An 18,908-nucleotide genomic window follows, 5' to 3' on the forward strand; every position below is an offset into this window, starting at 1 on the left:
AGATATCGATCTCTTCAATCTGTCTTTGAATACCTTTATCAAATCATGCTCTATATTACTGGAATATTAATTCTTTTGTCAATTTTTAACTTTAAGCACTCTCTCTCCTCTTTTCTTCTGCTATCTCTTCTTCTGCTAAAACAGTAGGATTGGATGGGGTCTCAAGCAAAATTTTAAAAGAATGTGAAAATGAATTACTGGACCCTTTATTGCATCTCCTTAATACTTTACTAAAGCAGGGTATTTTCCCTGATGATCTGAAACAAGGAAAAATTTTTCCAATTTTCAAGAGCGGTGATTCTGAAAGAGTTGAAAATTATAGACCCATTAGTATTCTAAATGTAATAAGTGAAATTTTTGAAAGAGTAGTTTTAAATATTGATGCACCTGGAAGAAATTAATTTCATATGTGATGAACAGCATGGGTTCCAGAAAGGGAAATCTAGTAAGACTGCAATAGTATCCCTTGTTGAAAGAGTAATAGATATAATAGATTCAGGTGAGAAGGCAGCCGCAATATCTCTTGATTTATCCAAAGCTTTTGATTGTGTGAACCATAGAATATTATTGGAAATACTAAAAACTGTAGGTGTGAATGGTATAGAACTAAAATGGTTTGAATCATATCTCATAGGTAGAAACCAGTGTGTTGAGCTTACCAAGGTGGATGGGAATGAAATAGTAAAAATTAAATCTCAAAAACTGGAGGTCCAAGCTGGAGTACCTCAAGGCTCAATTCTGGGTCCCTTACTGTTTCTGTTGTATGTGAACCAATTACCAAAAGAATTAAAAGATCACAGAGCTCTGTTGTTTGCTGATGACACATCGCTTATCTTTAACAATTATTTATTAGATAGTCTAGAAATAAATGCTTTTACTGGAGTACAGTCAATTGTCCAATTCTTGAAGCAAAGGTAATTAACAATAAATAGTAAGAAATGTCAATTTCTACAATTCAAAAGGAAATATAATTCAGTAGAGGATAGAGAAATAAATGTGTTTGTAGAGGAAAATGAATTAGACCAAGAAGAGAAAGTAGCATTCTTGGGAATTTTATTGGACAGGAAATTAACATGGCATCCTTACATTGAGAGGATATGTAATAAGATATCATCTGGGGTATTTGTCCTGCGGCAGCTTGCTAGGCTGAATGATAAAAAACTACTGTTAACTGCTTACCATGGACTTATACTATCTCATATTAGGTATGCTATTTTAGTATGGGGTAATTCATCTCAACAAAATATGGACAGAGTGTTCAAGATTCAAAAGAAGGCACTCAGATGTATAGAGAAAGTGAATAGGTTAGACTCTTGTAGGCCTTTATTTAAAAAGCTTGGTTTATTAACTGTGCCATCTTTGTATGTATATGAAGTTGTAATGCATGTGAAAACGAGTGGTGTGATCCAGAATTCAGATGTTCATGAGTATAATACGCGAAACAGAGCAGATTATCATATAATGGGTCACAATAGTAGGTTATTTGAACAAAAATCAGATTATATTGGTAGGAAATTTTATAACAAGCTACCTCAAATCTTGAAAAGTAATGATGATTTGAAGATTTTCAAAAAACAAATGAAAAAATATTTAGTTGATAGAGCTTTTTATAGTGTACAAGAATTCCTTTCAAACCTAAACTAGGTTGAACTACTCAGTGTTAGAATTATTATGTAGTAACATGACTTGTCTTATACTTCATGACTGGAGAGTCTTTAGGACGTAATCTAAAAAAAAAACCTATCTCTAGATATATATCTTTACCTTACTTCTTCTCTATTTTATCATTTTCTTTGTAATTTTGTTCAGTTTAATTAGTCAACTCTTTTTTTCTTATTTATATTGAACTTTCCTTTTTTCCTTATTTTAATTAAACTTATTTATATTGTACAATACGAATATAATGGTATAAATAATTAGTATTTTATTTCAATATTTAGCATGTAATTCTGAAGTTTGTTTAATTTCTGTATAAGTTTGCTTTTTTTCTTCTGTATTATTTTGTGTGGAGTGCGGATTTGGGCAGTGTGCCTGTCGCTTCCAACTACATTCACTACAATGTATCTTTTTTTCCAATAAATTGAAATTGAAATTGTTATCAGAATAATAATGAATAGGCCTTCTACAAAATCACTTTTTTTTAAACAATTGAATGACAAATAAAATTCTACTCCATACCATTCTATTTGTTATTCAATTGAAACCTAATAGATCTATGAAATTTTCAAGGGAAAATCGATGTGGCCTACTGATCACCAAAAACAAACTTGAATGAAATGTTTGCTTTCAAGAACCCCCGGACCCTCCTTTGATATTCCATACCTCCTACACCCCCGGTGTCTCCCTCAAAGTTTAAGTGCTTCCTACTCCAATGATATGATCCCCCTCCCCCCACGGAAATGTTTTTCTGGATACGCTACTGGAAGTCTCTGTGTTTGTTTTACGTGCAAATGTGACATAATTTGACAATGAGTTTTATTGTGAGTTTCATTAGTATTTCTCCTGGTTACAGTGGTAATAATTATTTTATAGAAGTACTTTTTTTTAGGTATCTTGCAAGCATTACTTGAATACAACAGTTGCGATCGTAGTAAATCCAGATAAAATGACTTACATCAGTGTAGTACTTAAAAAAGCGCATGACGATGGATTTGTAATATCTCACAAAGGAATGGGAATCTCTGGTAATTCTAATTTTTGATTTTACGTATAAAAATTTACTATATTTCTCTCTATTTTTAACGAAACTAGTACATAAGAAGACTAGTTTGCAGTAGGATAAGTTTAATGATCGTTGACATCAAGAGTATTGATAAGCAATTTTCTTGTTCACAGAAGTAGTCAGTCATCATTTAGACGTCGTAGCGGTAGCATGTCGAGAGCATTTAGGTGTTAATAGAATAGTGTAGTATAGTGGTAGTAAAAATAGTTATATTTCGATAGTTCCGTGTCTGCGCCTTAGTGGAATTAGGCCTATGCGAAATTGTAGAAAAGTGCGAAATTGCATTACGCGAGTAAGTCAAAGCGAATTAAGAAAAAATGGAAACCGGTAGGCCTCTTTCACACGGCAGAATTCTGGCTCCTGAAGATCATATTTCGGAAGATCATATTTCATATTTCTAATTTATCAGGTTCAAAGAATTGAATATAACTCTAAAGTACCAGTAATTATTTCTTTGCAACAATCAGAAAAATCTATTATGAACATACAGTATAGACATTGTGGTGATCTGAATCGATCTATCGTAATAATAGGAACTGAAAGAATAAAAAATGTCATTACATTCCAAGTAAAACGAAACTGATGTCTGTGATTGTATTAGAACTGCTGAGTGGATAATCCATACTGAGAAAGTCATGAATAGTCCAGACCAGCCTGGCGACTTTGATGCTTTTGACACCGGAATCTTGTTTTATTTTTATTGAAGAATGAAAACCATTTATCATGATAAAAAGCAGTTCTATACTTTTTATTATTATATTAGTAGTGATTAACATAATCATGGCTTGTCGATTTTAGTCGCTGAGCTGAATCCTCAGTCGTAGAACTATGGGCCAAGCGCGAGCTTTCGCTTTCTATGTCGTATACCATCGACACAAACTTCCGCTTTTTTGTTGTTTGTTTTTTGCCGTTCTTATGAATTCTGTTGAATCAAACATAATGATATTTAACAAGTTGCGCTGAACCTGGTAGAATTCATAGGAACGGTAAAAATCAATTTTACGGAAATATATGTGCATGTAACTGGATTTAGAAGATCAATACGATAATGTGTTCTATCATAATTTAATGATTATCACAGAAATGTTTAAGTGAAAACGTTGGGCGCAAACCTACTGCCATGGGGAGAAAAATAAATTTATGAAAAGCTTGATTGCTTGAATCTGGATATCTGTTAAAGAAAACGTTGGTTTTTCAAAGTTATCTTACTCCCTTATTTTTGGGTATTTTCAGAAATCAAGATAAATATATCCCACCAAATTTCCTACACGAATACAGAGCAAGTTGTATTATAATAGCTACAGTACATACGTACTGTATAGTACAGTACCTGTTCGTTTTTACCGTATATGATAATAGAAAGCTTTATTAAAAACAGCCATAACTTCCTTGTTTTCGGATATTTTCGGAAACGGGATTTACGCTTTAAAGAATTTGGGGGTCGCTGGGGGAGCTGTATAAAATTTACTATGAGTGTCAAAATGAGAATCTGTCTATCTTCATTTTTAAGAAAGATAGATTTTGAGAAGAAGTGAGGACCGGAGAGACGTTGAATCACCATGTGAAAGCGACAATTTGTCAGCTAGTATCTCGATCCAAACTGGTTTCTGCTTGCCTCGAGGGGAAAAGACGTGACAAAAGGAGGTTCCTGGCTCGGGATCACCATGTGAAAGACACGATTGGACTCAATGTACCTCGACAAAAAAACGTGAGCACTGTTCGGTGTTCAAGTTGCACGTCTCCTATCGTGTGGAAGAGGCCGTAGTGTAAACGCAGGTATCCCTACAAAGGAGTCAACGTCGGAAAAGGTCATCGACCCAAATAATTTAAGAACAGCGACCGAACAAATATTGTATAATAGTTGGAAGGAAGCTGAAAATAAATGTGTAATGATGCAAATTTAAAATTTCAATTTTTTTTTATTTATTCAAGTAAGTTACAATGCATTCTGGTTTATACACGAATCTACAATAAATTACAGAACAACAGCCAATTATGCAACAAATTTCACATATTATGAAAACTTATTAATTACAATGAAGATTGAATGCAACATTAGAATATTGATAATATAGTATTGTAATGTAACTACATAAATCAGCGGTGTTTCAACAATGAAGAAATGATAATTTCAATGAATAAATATACACCCCACTATAAATTATATGTGTTGGGGTATGAGTAATTAGTTGCTTATTGCGTGTTATAATTACTATTTACAAACTTCATTCACTGATATGGGATTAAAGTTTTTTATAATAAAATTAGTAAAAAATTTATAATACAAACAAAATTATGAAATTAGTAGATAAATATTAATGGTCTATTAAGGATAATAATAAGAAAGGTTATTTTTAGAAAAATGAAAAACAGTAAAGAGAAGAATGAAGTATAAATAGTTTCAATATTTACAGTCTAACTAAATTTTCACAATTTTCCACTCCAATATCAACCAACCAGGAAAATAAACTTTCTTGAACCTGTGTCTATTGAATTCTTCCCTTATGTAACTTGGTATTGAATTGTAAATTTTTGGTCCCAAATATATGTAGTTTCTTTGCCCAAATGTAGTGTTCATCCTTGGTACTATTGAATGCGTGTTTCTCTGCCTTGTTTGATGGTTATGATCTGCCAGTCTTATGTGTTCGTTGTTTCTCCCCATTCGCTTGATGATAGCCTGGATGTAGAGTTGTCTTACACTCAGTACTTTACTGTCCTTGAAAAGAATGTTCGTGGGGAATTGATTCTCCTTGAAGCCTATTATTTTTAGTATTCGTTTTTGAAGTTTATAGAGAGGTTCAACAAGTATAAAATTCGTAGCTCCCCAGATAATTATGAGGTATCTTAAAATTTATTGCACTTAAGAAAAATAAACAGTTTTTAATGTCTCATAGTTGAGGATTTTACGGAGTTGATAGAATTTGTAGAGAAGCTTCCTGATCCGGGTAATTGATAGATTAATGTGCTTGTCCCATTTGAATTTGTTGTCCACTATTGTTCCTAAATATTTTATTTCCTTGACTTGTTGAATTTAAGGGCAATCACACGGGTTGTTGGTGCTTCCACAGTGATGCAGGATTATTGAAGAATCCTGTGGTCTCGTCCGTTCTGTCAGAGAAAAGGCTAAAAATTTCGTTTTTGTTTCATTTACTATAAGCAAATTTTCTCTTAACCATTTATCGACTTTTATCAATTCTTCCTGTGCCAGATTAAAAACTTCTTCCCAGGTGTTTCCTTCAAATAGTATCATCAGCAAAAGCTATTACTCTTCCTCTTATCTTAATTGAACATAGCTCATTTGCATATGCCAAATACAGAATTGGCCCAAGAACTGTTCCTTGGGGAATCCCAAACTTCATCGTTTCCTCTGAACTGAGATGTTCTTCAACTTTGACTTTCTGACGCCGGTCACAGAGGTATGATCTAAACCATTCTAGAGGAACTCCTCTAATTCCCATGGCTTCTCATTTCTTACTATATAAATGGATCAAAAAAGCAGTACAAACGTGTATTCATAGATGAAGCAATATTAATGCATGCAGATTTCGTGGGATTTGTCTCATCTCTCGCTGGTGCTTCTGAGATTATTCTGCTGGGAGATTCAAACCAAATATCTTACATAGAGAGAAGTAAATTAACAGCTGAATGGTCACACATTTCATCTCTCTGTGAGAAGAGAATCCATCAAACAGTAACTAGAAGGTGTCCAATAGACGTCTGTTACATCCTTTCCAGCTACTACCAGGACATTGGTACGAAAAATGAGGTCCTGTTATCCGTCAGACCTCCAATAACAAATGGAGAACTTGGACCACTTGAAACCAACACTCTGATTCTTACATTCACTCAGCTCGAGAAGAAAACAGTGCTAGAAGAGCTGCAATCAAAACTTCACCCTTCAATTAAAGTCCATACAATTCATGAAGCACAGGGTTTAACTCACAAGAATGTAGTTCTGATAAGGAACAATAAAAAACAACTTGGAATATATAACAGCACACAACATGTAATAGTAGCAATGAGCAGACACACACAAACCTTCAGATATATCACAACAGGGCAAGAAGATTTAGTGCTGACCCTAATTCGAAAACTAAAGGATGTTAGTGGAGAGTTTCTCTTGAGCTGGAATGAAAGAAACATGGAAAAGATTAATGAGAGTTTAAATAATGAGTAACAACAACAAATTTGCTCAGCTTCGAGGATCTTGATATTTTGAAGAAATAAATGATGAAGTGATCGACAACAGTCAACAACTTTGTGCAGCATTGAGTTCTTGTGATTTGAGCATCTTTTGTCTCAATATAAGGAGTATCAGAAGAAATTTTGATGAGCTGATGATTCAATTGTGCGACATTAATTTTTCTTTTGATGTTATTATTCTAATCGAATGCTGGATTAGGACTGAATTTGTACTCCAGTCCATTCGAGGATATGATGTATTTTCCACCATAAACAACCCATTACAAAATGATGGTGTAGTTGTTTATCTTAAAGATAGTATACATGTACAATGTGTTGAGCTACGGATTAATCAGGCAAATGTCCCACATATTCGGTTGGATGCAGCAGACAAAAAGTGGAACATCCTTGCAATATATAGATCACCGTCCTTCAATATTTCAAATTTCCTGAGTGACTTAGAATCGATCCTGAATGAATTAAGAGGGCAACAAGTCATATGTGCAGGAGACATGAATATTAACACCCTTCAAATTCGTCCACATCATCAATTTAATGACTACTGCGATCTTCTAAGCGAGCATGGGCTAAGACTCTGCATTAAGCAAGCAACCAGAACTACAACAGAAACTGCTTCTTGCATAGATCACATTGCTACCAACTCAAGAGATAATCTTTTTCCAATCATTTATGAATCAACAATAACCGACCACTTCACCACAATTCTAGGAGTGCAACATATTTCGAGAAATAGTGCAAATGAAACTGGAACACATGAAATAAACGAGAAAATAGACATCAATAGCTTGAAGAATGAACTACTGAATGAGGAGTGGATTCATGTTTTAGAAGATAATAATCCAGATACATCTTATGACACCTTCTTATCAACTCTGAGACAACATATACAAAATAATATCAAGCAGCATCGGCGGCAGAAGAAGTACAAATCCATCAAACCATGGATCACCAGAGGTATAGTAGCAGCAATAAGAACTAGAAATATACTCAACAAAAGAAGAAAGGAAGACCCAAACAACATCAACTTAACCAACTTCTATCGTCGGTATAGGAATACACTCACAGCTTTAATTCATGAAACAAAGGACCAATACTATAGAGAGAAATTGTATGAAGCTGGAAAGGATAATAAAAGAATGTGGAAAGTAATCAAAGATGCTACTGACTCTAAATCAAAAACAAAAATGAAATTGAATGCTATTAAAATAGATGATAGGATTTTCAATCTAAAGGAAAATCCAGAAACTGTGCTCAACCACATGAATAACTTTTTCACAAATGTAGGTGAAGAAATGGCGAAGACAATAATAGATTCCTTGAGAAAACCACTAGACCAAATCATATCCCAATATAAACCTGTTACAAGAACTCTAAACTCCATCTACTTTCACCCAGTAACTGAAGATGAGCTTCTTGAAGCTATTAGTAGTTTGCGAAATGACAGTGCTCCAGGACTTGATGGAATCAATAATAGAACATTGAAGTCGATAAAAAATGTAATTTTAAAACCATCAATTCACATATTTAATTTAAGTCTGTCAAAAGGATTTTTTCCAAAAGCTATGAAAGAGACATGTGTTAGACCATTACATAAAAGAGGCGACAAAACAAATGCCACCAATTACAGGCCTATTTCACTTATAAGCAATATTTCTAAGATTTTGGAAAAACTGGTAAAGAAACGTCTTGTGAATTACATGGAAAAAAACAACTTACTATCTAGGAATCAATTCGGGTTTCGTGAGGGGAGGAGTACAAAAGATGCGGTATTAGAATTGTCAAATTTTGTCACTGATAAGCTAGAAAATAACAAAAAATGTGCAGCAGTGTTCCTGGACCTAGCAAAAGCTTTTGACACTGTTAATCACAGTTTGCTGCGAAAATCAAAGACATCCTACTTTTCGCTGACTGTTTTATTAATTCTGTTTCTGTAATAGATGATAGGAAGCCTTGAATATCTATTTTTATGTTTGATGCTGTGAATTTATTTGATGATTTTGAGCTGGAAATTCTATTCTTAATCTTTTTAAGCACTTCCATAATTTGTTCGATCAATTGATTGTTGCAATGCTTTCACATAGCTTGGACACTTTAGATAGTTTACTTTGTGGTCTGAGGGTTTATCAGCTCTTTTGCAGTGAAAACATACTGGAGGTTTATCGATTGAAGGGCAGGTTTTGCGGCAGTGTCCTGTGATGGAGCAATGACCACAGATGTCTTCTTCTTTTTTACAATGTTTTGTGATGTGCCCATAGACTTGACATTTATAGCACCTTTGCACTGCATGGTAATCATTAACTCTACATGATGTCATATCTATAAATATTTTTTTCTTATTAATTATTGCTTTCCTAATTCCGGATTCACATTCTACTACCCAATGCACAGAATCCTTGTTTTTCGGCCCTAATTTGAATGATGGCTTGCAACCTTCTTCAAATTTTTGTTTTTGTATCCCTGAATTGACAAAATTTTTGTTATATATTTCTTCAGTTACCTCTTTGTTAGTGAGATCAGATGGAACATCATAAACAATTATCCTGGGTTTTTTATTTTGGGGCTCAGTTATCTTGATTTGATCATTATTTACAGCTTTATTCTTCAATAATTTATTTTTGTCCTCTAGAGAATCCAGAACAATGAGTAAACCTCCTCCTCTAACGGGTACTGTCTTATTTATTTTAATGTTATCCTTTCTCGCGATGTTGGTTTTCAGTGTTCCTTTTATTTTTTCACTGTCTTGTTTCTCATCACCGGTGGAATTTGAGGGTTTAATTAAGACTACCTGTTCTTTTGGAAGGATTTTCCTGACTTGATTATTGGACTGGGGATCGCTTGAAGTAGCTTTTTTCGGTAGTTGTATCATGTCTGCGTAAGTAATAGGCCTGACTTTATTTTTAATTTCCTGAACAGATTTGCTTATGTCCTGTGAATTTTCGGATGCCCTAAAGAATCACTTATTTGGCTAATAGTAACTGCTCTCGTTTCTACTTTCACGATTGCCAATGCTAATTTCTGAACTAATTCTAAGAAATTATCATATTCGGCTCTGGAAACCTTGTTTTTTTTTAAATTCTGACGAAGTCCATTCCTTGAATTCCGAAGAGATACTCTTCATGCTCATTATGTCTGTGTTGAATTCATTCAGCAATAATTGTTCAACAGTTTCCATTTTACCTGGTTGTTCTCGTACTTTGAGTCCTTGGTTTCCTGGAAAGTTATCCTCTTCTTCCTCCTCCTAGAATTGCGGGATCAGTCCATCCGGTGGTTTGGTTGGTGACCTCATCTATCCGACGACGATGACGTATGAAGATAGCTGCTGTATGGTTATGTTCCAGTGACCCACTTATTGATGAAAGATGATTGTTTTGAAAACTATCACTATGGTGAAACTAAACTACTAAGATGTTTACTCTACGAGCGCTACTGTAAGACTGAATGAAGAATGAAAAATCAAGAATGAAGAGCTTGAAACGAAGCTAGAGCAACTGAATAAAAGAATCTCTCTTCTTGAGAAAAATGGAGAGAGTAATAACCAGCCTCAGTCATTTACTGTTGGAGGAAATTTGAAAACTAATAAACTAACTTTCGAAAAGGAAGAAAACAAGAAGCTAAATTTTTCTATGGATGAAGAAGAGTTAGCAAAGGAGACTGAATGGATTCGAGTGAAATTCAAGAAATTCAAAAAAAGTAGTTCCTATCATTGTGAACGGTATAAAATTTTCAATACGTTTTTGAAAACTTTGAACAGTGTCTCTCCAGATGACAAGTTTAGAATAAAGCTAGTCAGTGATGAAACATTCAAAATCAACGTTCTAGATGTAGATACTTATAGAAACGTGACGAAAAAATTGGTTGATACTTGCTATAAGTGGCATTCTCACAAGAATAAGCAGTCTTGACCCATCAGAGTGATGGTAAAGAAACTACATCATTCATGTAGTCCAGATACCATACTTGATGATTTGTAGAATCAAGGCTATAAAGTCCTGGAAGTGGTAAATAAACTCAAATGGAAGACAAAGGAACCATTGGACATGTTCCTGGTATCCTTTAGCTGCGAGGAAGATATCAAAAAATATTTGAATTGAAAACGGTTCTTGGATGTAAGGTAGAAATTGAAAATATAAGGAAGGCAAAGCTGATAGCCCAATGCAAGCGTTGCCAGGCTTACGGTCACACCCAACGTTACTGCAACATGGAACCAAGATGCGTGAAATGTGGATCAAAGCATCTAAGTAGGGACTGCCAAAAATCCAATGATGTCCTACCAAAATGTGTCGATTGTGGAGAAGCTCACCCTGCAAGTTACAGAGGGTGTACTGTAGCTATTGAACTGCAGAAAATCAGAAATGCGGCTCAAAAAAGGAGGACAAACACTCACAAGAGCTCAATCAGTCAAAATCCAACTAAAAAACTTAGAGATAAAAGTACTTAGCGGGTAGAAATTCGTGTGCCTACTCTGAGTAGAAGAACATTTGCACAGACTGTAGTAGGAAATAATGGCTCTAATTCGAATAGCTGTCAGTTCGATAATATGGAGGAAGATATTAATCAGGTGCTGAAGCTCATTTTACATAAGTTAGACAACCAAGAAAAAAGTATCTTCTATCTTCAAAGCCGTTTTGAGAAGTTGGATAAAAATTGTTCTTCTGAATTGTAATGCTGAATGGATCTGAATGGACTTGTAATGAATTGGATCTGAATTGTTCTTCTGAATAGTTGAATGGAATGCTGATGGACTCTTTAATCGGCAGCAAGAAATAGAAGCAGTTTTAAATTTAGAAAAAATATATATTTGTTTAGTTTCAGAAACTGATTCACTAAACAATCTTACATTAGAATTAGAGGATATAAGACTTATCATGCTATACATCCCAGTAATTCGGCGCGAGGTGGAGGTGCTGTTATCATCAAGGATAGTATTCAACATCATGAAGAAATTAAATATGAGTCTGAAAGAGTGCAATTAACTAGTGTAGATGTTCAAACCAGAACTTATAAGTTAGTTGTGGCTGCTCTCTACTGCCCACCCAGACATTCCATACGAAAACGAGAATACATCTCTTTATTTGAGATGTTGGGTACAAAATTTTGAATTGAAATTGAAAAAAATCATTCTTGGAGGTGATTTTAATGAAAAACACGTTTTTTGGGGGTCACGTTTAACAACCAAGAAAGGCAGAGAGCTCTATAAGGCTATTAGGAGTACAGTTGTGAGGCCATTTCTACCGGAAAACCAACCTTCTGGCCCTCAGATATGCAAAAAATTCCAGACCTAATAGATTTCCTCTTAATTAAAAATGTGAGTTTCAACTACTCGATTATTGAGGAAAATTTCGACCTTGATTCTGACCATTCTCCATTATTTTCTTCTACAGCTGAGTGAAACTATAATACAAAAACAAAATAAACGACCAGCGCTTGCTAATACCCGTACAGACTGGGAAGGATTTCAACAGATGCTGGAAGAAAAAATAATCCTTGATGTACCATTGAGAAGCATGGAACAGCTTGATGGAGAACTGGAAAAATTTGTCATTGACGTGCAACAGGCAGCCTGATGGAACACCCCACAACTAAGAAGAAGAACTGTAGGAAATAGCTACCCAACAGAAGTGAAGGAAATGATAGCTGAAAAAAAGGAGAGCTAGGAAAAAATGGCAACAAACAATAACTTCACAAGATATAACTTAATCATTTAACTCAACAGCTCAGAAGAGAAATCCAACAAATTAAGAATGAATCAATGAATCATTATCTGAGAAATCTAACAGAAGATGAAAGCACCGACTACTCTCTCTGGAAGGCAACCAGGAAATTGAAAAAACCCATTCAGCATTAACCACCAATTGAGAAACAGGATGGCTCATGGGCTAGAAGCAATACAGAAAAAGTTCAAGCATTTGCTGATCATCTGGTAAACACATTTCAACCACACAATCATGATGAGCTAGAAATTGAAGATTTTACTCAGGAGAACGAAGAGTTTAGACATGTTACTCTGGATGAAGTAGAGACAGTAATAAAAAAATTATATACAAAAAAGCACCAGGATTCTATTTAATAACAGGAGTAGTATTAAAGAATTTACCAAGGAAAGCTATAGTGAAATTAACTAATATTATGAATGTCGTTTTCAGACTCAAATATTTTCCTTGCATGTGGAAGGTAGCTGACTTGGTAATGATCCCAAAACCTGGAAAAGAGCCCCACAACATCTCATCATACCGGCCAATATCTTTGCTTCCAGTAATGTCAAAACTTTTTGAAAGAATATTGTTGAAAAGGCTGACTCCGATTATTGGAAGGAAAAAATTAATACCAGATCATCAATTTGGCTTCAGGAAAAAACATTCAACAATTGATCAGGTACACAGGATTGTAAAAATAATAGAAAGGTCGTTGGAAGAAAAAAAAGTTCTGCAGCATTTCTGGATGTGAGTCAAGCTTTTGATAGAGTCTGGCATGAAGGACTAATTAATAAGCAATTAACAGACATCTTACATTCATATTTAACTGGACGATACTTCAGAGTGAAACTTGATGATGCTTATTCTGGACTAGGAGAAATAAAAGCAGGAGTACCACAAGGGAGTGTTTTGGGACCGATTCTCTATCTTCTGTTTACAAGTGATCTACCTTGACTCGAAAATAATACAATAGAAACATTTGCCGACGACACAGCAATATTAGCTATAATATTAATATATAATAGGATTGAAAGTGCCACAGAAAAACTTCAAAGATCTATCAGAAAAATTGAAGACTGGACAACAAAATGAAAGATTATACTCAATGAAGCAAAATCAGTTAATATCAATTTAACCAACAAGAGGGCTCAACCCATACCAATAACCATTAACAATGAAATAGTACCATTTGCCAATGATGCCAGGTACCTAGGTATGACCTTAGTTGCAAAGCTTCGCTGGAAGGTCCATGTTAAGAAGAAGAGAGAAGAGCTGGGAATAAAATACAAGAGACTCTGGTGGCTGATTGGAAGGAACTCCATCCTGTCAATTTCAAACAAAGTACTCCTACAAACAGGTTCTAAAGCCAGTACGGACGTATGGTATACAACTTTGGGGGTATACCAAAGACAGTAATATCAAAGTCATACAACGCTTCCAAAACAAGGTGCTGAGAAACATTGCTGATGCTCCTTGGTACGTCAGAAACAGCGACCTGCACAGAGACCTGCAAGTCGACCTGGTATGCAGCGTAATCCAGACGCATGCAGAGAAACACGAGCTGCTGGAAGATGAAAGATTGGTTAGGAAGCTGAAAAGGAAGAAGGCATTTGAATTGGTCTAGTGCTGATTCAAGTGTCTTGCGCCCATGGAAAAGCAGAGCAGTGGAAATGAGTGAAACCCACCTGTGTAGTACAGTCATAAGCAGTGTACTAATAATATTAGAATTTGAATAGGGACCCTATGGAGGATTCTCTTGTATGAAGTATTTATTAGTATTATAGGACAGGAAAAAGTTGCTCATTAGTCCCTAGACTAGATAGCAATCTATCGTTGAATAAAAAAAACAGAAGTAGTAGAAACATTTATACAAAAATTACAGAATGACTTACTTTTTTGTTTGCCAGTAGGACAAAATTCGGACAAACAAATCTACTCTGTCATTCGATTTGATTTCTGATAGTATTTAATTTTTCATTCTTTAGTGAATCTATTACAGGATGTTTTTGTCAAAAATAAGGATCTCTCATCAAGAATTTCAATTGAAGATAAGAATTCAAGTAACTTATTGTTTATGTTTGTTTCTGTAAAATGACAATCTTACCATTTCATACTGTATAGTGAGGTTATAATAGCATTATTTGATTAACATTGGTGTGCTATCCTCATCATTCAAAAAAGCAGATAGTGCTATTATTTTCTAGCTCCGCAACATCGCCAGGTCGTTTTTTAACAAAGTAGAAATATAATTAACAAAATATTCAATCTTAATTATGGTAATTTATTATTCAATCATAACAAGAACGAACAGTTAATATTACATCAGATATACATCAGCTATCATCTATAGAAGGCAGTGGCAAGGTATAGAATCGGCAAAGCTCTTCTCCCATCTTTTTCCTCTACCATAATAACGAGGACATCATTATAGCGAAAAGTTTTGGTTTTTTATAGTGAGTGATAAGGGAGAATAAATTACGCGGTATTTTGCTGTCTTGAGATGTCTTGTCTCAAAAGTGTTGTGACATGCGAATAATCTGCACAGATCAATAAAAGTCAAGTGTTGTGGAACAAGTCTGACTTCATTACTACATTTATGTTCATCTCATTAAAAATAATCACAACCTGGAAGTTTACATCTCAATGACTTTTTTAAACTGGTAAAATTTTGGATTTTGAGTAAAGATGAAAGTTTCGGAAGAAGAGTGAGTATAAAAGTAGGATAACATGTCTATTTGTAGACGTACGAATTTTTGGACAGTAATATCCAAATAGTTCACACATTTAACAAAAATAAATAATAGTACTAAGACAATATCTAATATGAAACAATATTTTTGCTGCATTTTTCCAATTCATTTTTTTTATATTGCGGATTATGCTCACATGAGATTCTTTATTGTGCGTTGCTAATGGAAAGTGCGAGGATGATTTAAAAACTCATGATCTCGTCTTTTATATAATGTGAATACAATCTGGTAATTATGAAACCGTCATGATACTCAATTTTTCAATGATATTGATTCTTATTGCAGGTGTTGTCACAGACACACAAAAACATCCCTTAGAAGGAGCTATTGTGTCTGTAAGTGATACCAAGTATACTACTGTCAACAAATATGGAGCATACTGGCTCCCTCTTGATCCAGGTTTGTAAATATTCGATACAATATATTTTTAATACCTTTATAGATGTATAGTTTGACCTACTGACTGTTATTAATATTAAAATTTCATTTATTGCTAGAGCACTATAGTGCGAGAAATATTACTTTTTACACGGCTCTCTCTTGAAGACATGGATCTGGCCGAAACACCACACATTAACGTCACATCTCCAAGTGGGCACCTTCTATCCCGTGAGGTGTGACACGCGAACTACTACCCAACGGCACTGCCAAGTCGGCAGTAGGCGAGTATCATGGAGGAGTTTGGCCTGCCTTGAGTGGAACCATCACTATACAGTTCCAGTGGTACGTGAGCCTAGCAAAGCCCGGACGTATCCTCTAACTCGTCTACAGACCAAGAAAAATACTCGTGGTTCCCAATTGTATACATCTCTAGGATGGGAGCTTGCACGTCTACCACACAGGCACCCATAAGGGGACGCGAGCGTTTCGGAAACCAGTGAGAGGGGTTTTCGACATACTATGATGCAACTTCCAGAGACGGAAGCGTTGCCCGATTCCCACAGTCTTGGTCACGAGGTCTGGCCTCCCGGGAGTTTCACATGCCTGCTACTTCCAGAGACAGGGGTACCCTGATTCACATAGTCTGTTCTCTCACTGGCTAACCACCAGATGCTTCACTGTGCCCAGCTACTCCCAGAGGCGGAAAGTTCTGGCTACTCGGTCAAGCCATGAACCTCCCATAGTCTGGAGACTTCACCCAGCTGTACTGCTATAAGCCTGGCTGTTTCCGGGGACGGAGTCACACAGTCATCTCGTGTGCTATGGTCCCCCCTGGTTGGCGTTTTTCCCTTCACCATTCTCTCTCACTCTCTCTCTCTCTCTTTTACCTCTCAAGAGATAGAATGTAACGGCCTGACGTTGTTTGTTTCGGCTCCTGTTTTTTTTCTCAAGTTTAGCAAGTTTTAGTTGTAGCTGAATTCTAATTTTTGGCTGACTTGTGCAGTGTGTACTCATCTTCAATCACTCCAAATTTCAAATTCTCATCTTGAGTGGTTGCTGTGATTTCTACAATTTATTTTTCGAACATGCATAATTCTTCGCCAGCAGTGCTAAGGAGCAAGCAAACCAAGGTCGCAACCGGTGGCGATAAGGGTTCGGCATTGAACGATCGCCCATCGTCCGCATCATCCTCGTCATCGACCAAGGGGGAGGGGTGGCCGGCTGATAAAGGTATGCTCAAACAATTTGTAGCCGAACTCTTGTCAGATAACAAGTTCCTTGACAGTCTCGTCGACCATGTTGTTATAAAACTCAATGATACTCTCGATGAACTGATAAAATCACGTATCCAGAGCGAGTACGAGCCGCGTTTGTCAGCGATGGAGAAGAGAATCGACTCATTGGAGGCGGAAATACATGACATCACTAAAAGGCAGCATCTCGGTCCGAATCGTATGAGCATAAGTTAGACGCTCAAGAACAGTATCAACGGCGTAATAATGTCCGAATATTTGGTCTGCCGGAGAGGAATGGAGAAAATGTCACCGAAATTGTCACCAAACTATGTGGTGAAAGATTACAGATTTCGGTGGATGCAGCGCAGATCGACCGCTGCCACAGAGTGGGACGTCTTCCTGGTACTGGAGCGACTCAGGTGAGACCAAGAGCTGTTATCGTGAAATTTGTGAGCTACCAGACCCGGCGCTCGGTGTTATCGGCGAGGAGGCAGCTCAAGGGTTCTGATGTCACCATAAGAGAGGACCTTATTAGACGAAGACATGCTCACTTCCGCGAGGTGGCCGCCAGAGTGGGTATCCGGAATGCGTGGATGGTCGATGGCAGAGTGATGTGGCGCGAGGGTGACAGAATCCATTCCAGTGAGCCGTGAGCAACAATAATGTTTGTATCTATTCTGTTAGCATTTCAGCTTGGACTAAAATTCTGAATTGAGAATGACCTAGAAGAACAATTTTTTTATATATATTTTTTTCCATTTATTATACAGTACAGTTAATCATTTCACCCAATTGACAGTTCAATTATTATTATTGCAGTTAATAATATTCAGTAAATTATTGCTTATTTCAGCTGATTATTACAATTAATTCAGATCTAATAATAAATAAATTCTAAATCAGAATAATAAATAAATCAATATAATAATAATAAATCTGAATTAATAATAAATTCAGATCTTCTATAATTCAATTCAACTGATAGAATTCATTCATCCACTTAATTTCATTCAATGAGTCATTAATTATTTCTATTTTATAGTTCTTTTAACTCTTTTAATTTCTCTTCATTATCAGTCAGCTGGTTGGATGAAATCTGAGTCGGTATGGCATTTCTTATAAGCAGAACCTTCCATTCAGTCAAATCCATATATTGTCTTGATTTGTGCATTTGCATTATGTGTATTTATGTGTGTGAATGAAGAGTAGAATCTCAAGTGTTCATGTGATTGTGATCTGGTTGTCTTTCTCATCCCGCTATCTTGACTACGCCTCACTTATATGTTGCCTCCGTTCTCTGTTCTAATTCTTGTTTATCGGTAGGGTTTATCACTTTGTCAAGATAAAGTTACATGATAACATTACTTTCTTTCCTATTATTACTATCGACTATTTACTCTTTTTATTATTATTATTACTTATATATATATATTTTTTTTAAGTAATCTTCCCATTTTTCTGTGTCACAATGTAAATAAGTTATCGCTCATACCTATATTTATCAGAATGCAGTTCATTGCCTTATATTTTTTTTTCTCTAATTCTCTACCTAATTACAGTATCTTGATTGAGCTATCAGCTCTCTACTTCTTTTCTCTTCTATCAATATTCGCTATTCTTGTGGATTTATATATGCATTCACTGTATTAGTATGTTTATAATTATCAATGGAGCCGAACCGCCTAGGCCATCTAATATAGCGTTATCTTATCGTTTCATAGTGCTCGACTTCTTCACTTGATTATTTTCTTCTTCTATCTCTTATGATTTCTATATTTCTTCTATCATTTCCTTCTTTGTGTGTGTGTGTGTCAGTATGAATGTGGTAAGTGTCTTTTTTGTAGTTTCTCATTGTTTCGCCGATTCACCCCCCTCTTCTGCCTTGCTGCTTCGTCACAGCCACCTTGTCTATACAGCAGGATGA

General features: G+C 35.5%; 1 protein-coding gene across 2 annotated transcripts in view; it reads left to right on the forward strand.

Annotated features, from left to right (window-relative positions):
* The window catches only part of LOC111045750, a 106,339-nt gene that overhangs the window by 6,136 nt on the left and 81,295 nt on the right, over positions 1-18,908 (forward strand). The window contains exons 2-3 of one of the 2 annotated variants that reach the window (XM_039441295.1): positions 2,549-2,684; positions 15,654-15,767. In XM_039441295.1, coding sequence (XP_039297229.1) covers positions 2,549-2,684; positions 15,654-15,767 — 250 coding nt within the window. The remainder of the gene's footprint in view (positions 1-2,548; positions 2,685-15,653; positions 15,768-18,908) is intronic. The other variant, XM_039441296.1, reaches the window with a different exon arrangement.

Source organism: Nilaparvata lugens, chromosome X (assembly GCF_014356525.2).
Source record: "Nilaparvata lugens isolate BPH chromosome X, ASM1435652v1, whole genome shotgun sequence".
Lineage (NCBI taxonomy): Eukaryota > Metazoa > Arthropoda > Insecta > Hemiptera > Delphacidae > Nilaparvata > Nilaparvata lugens.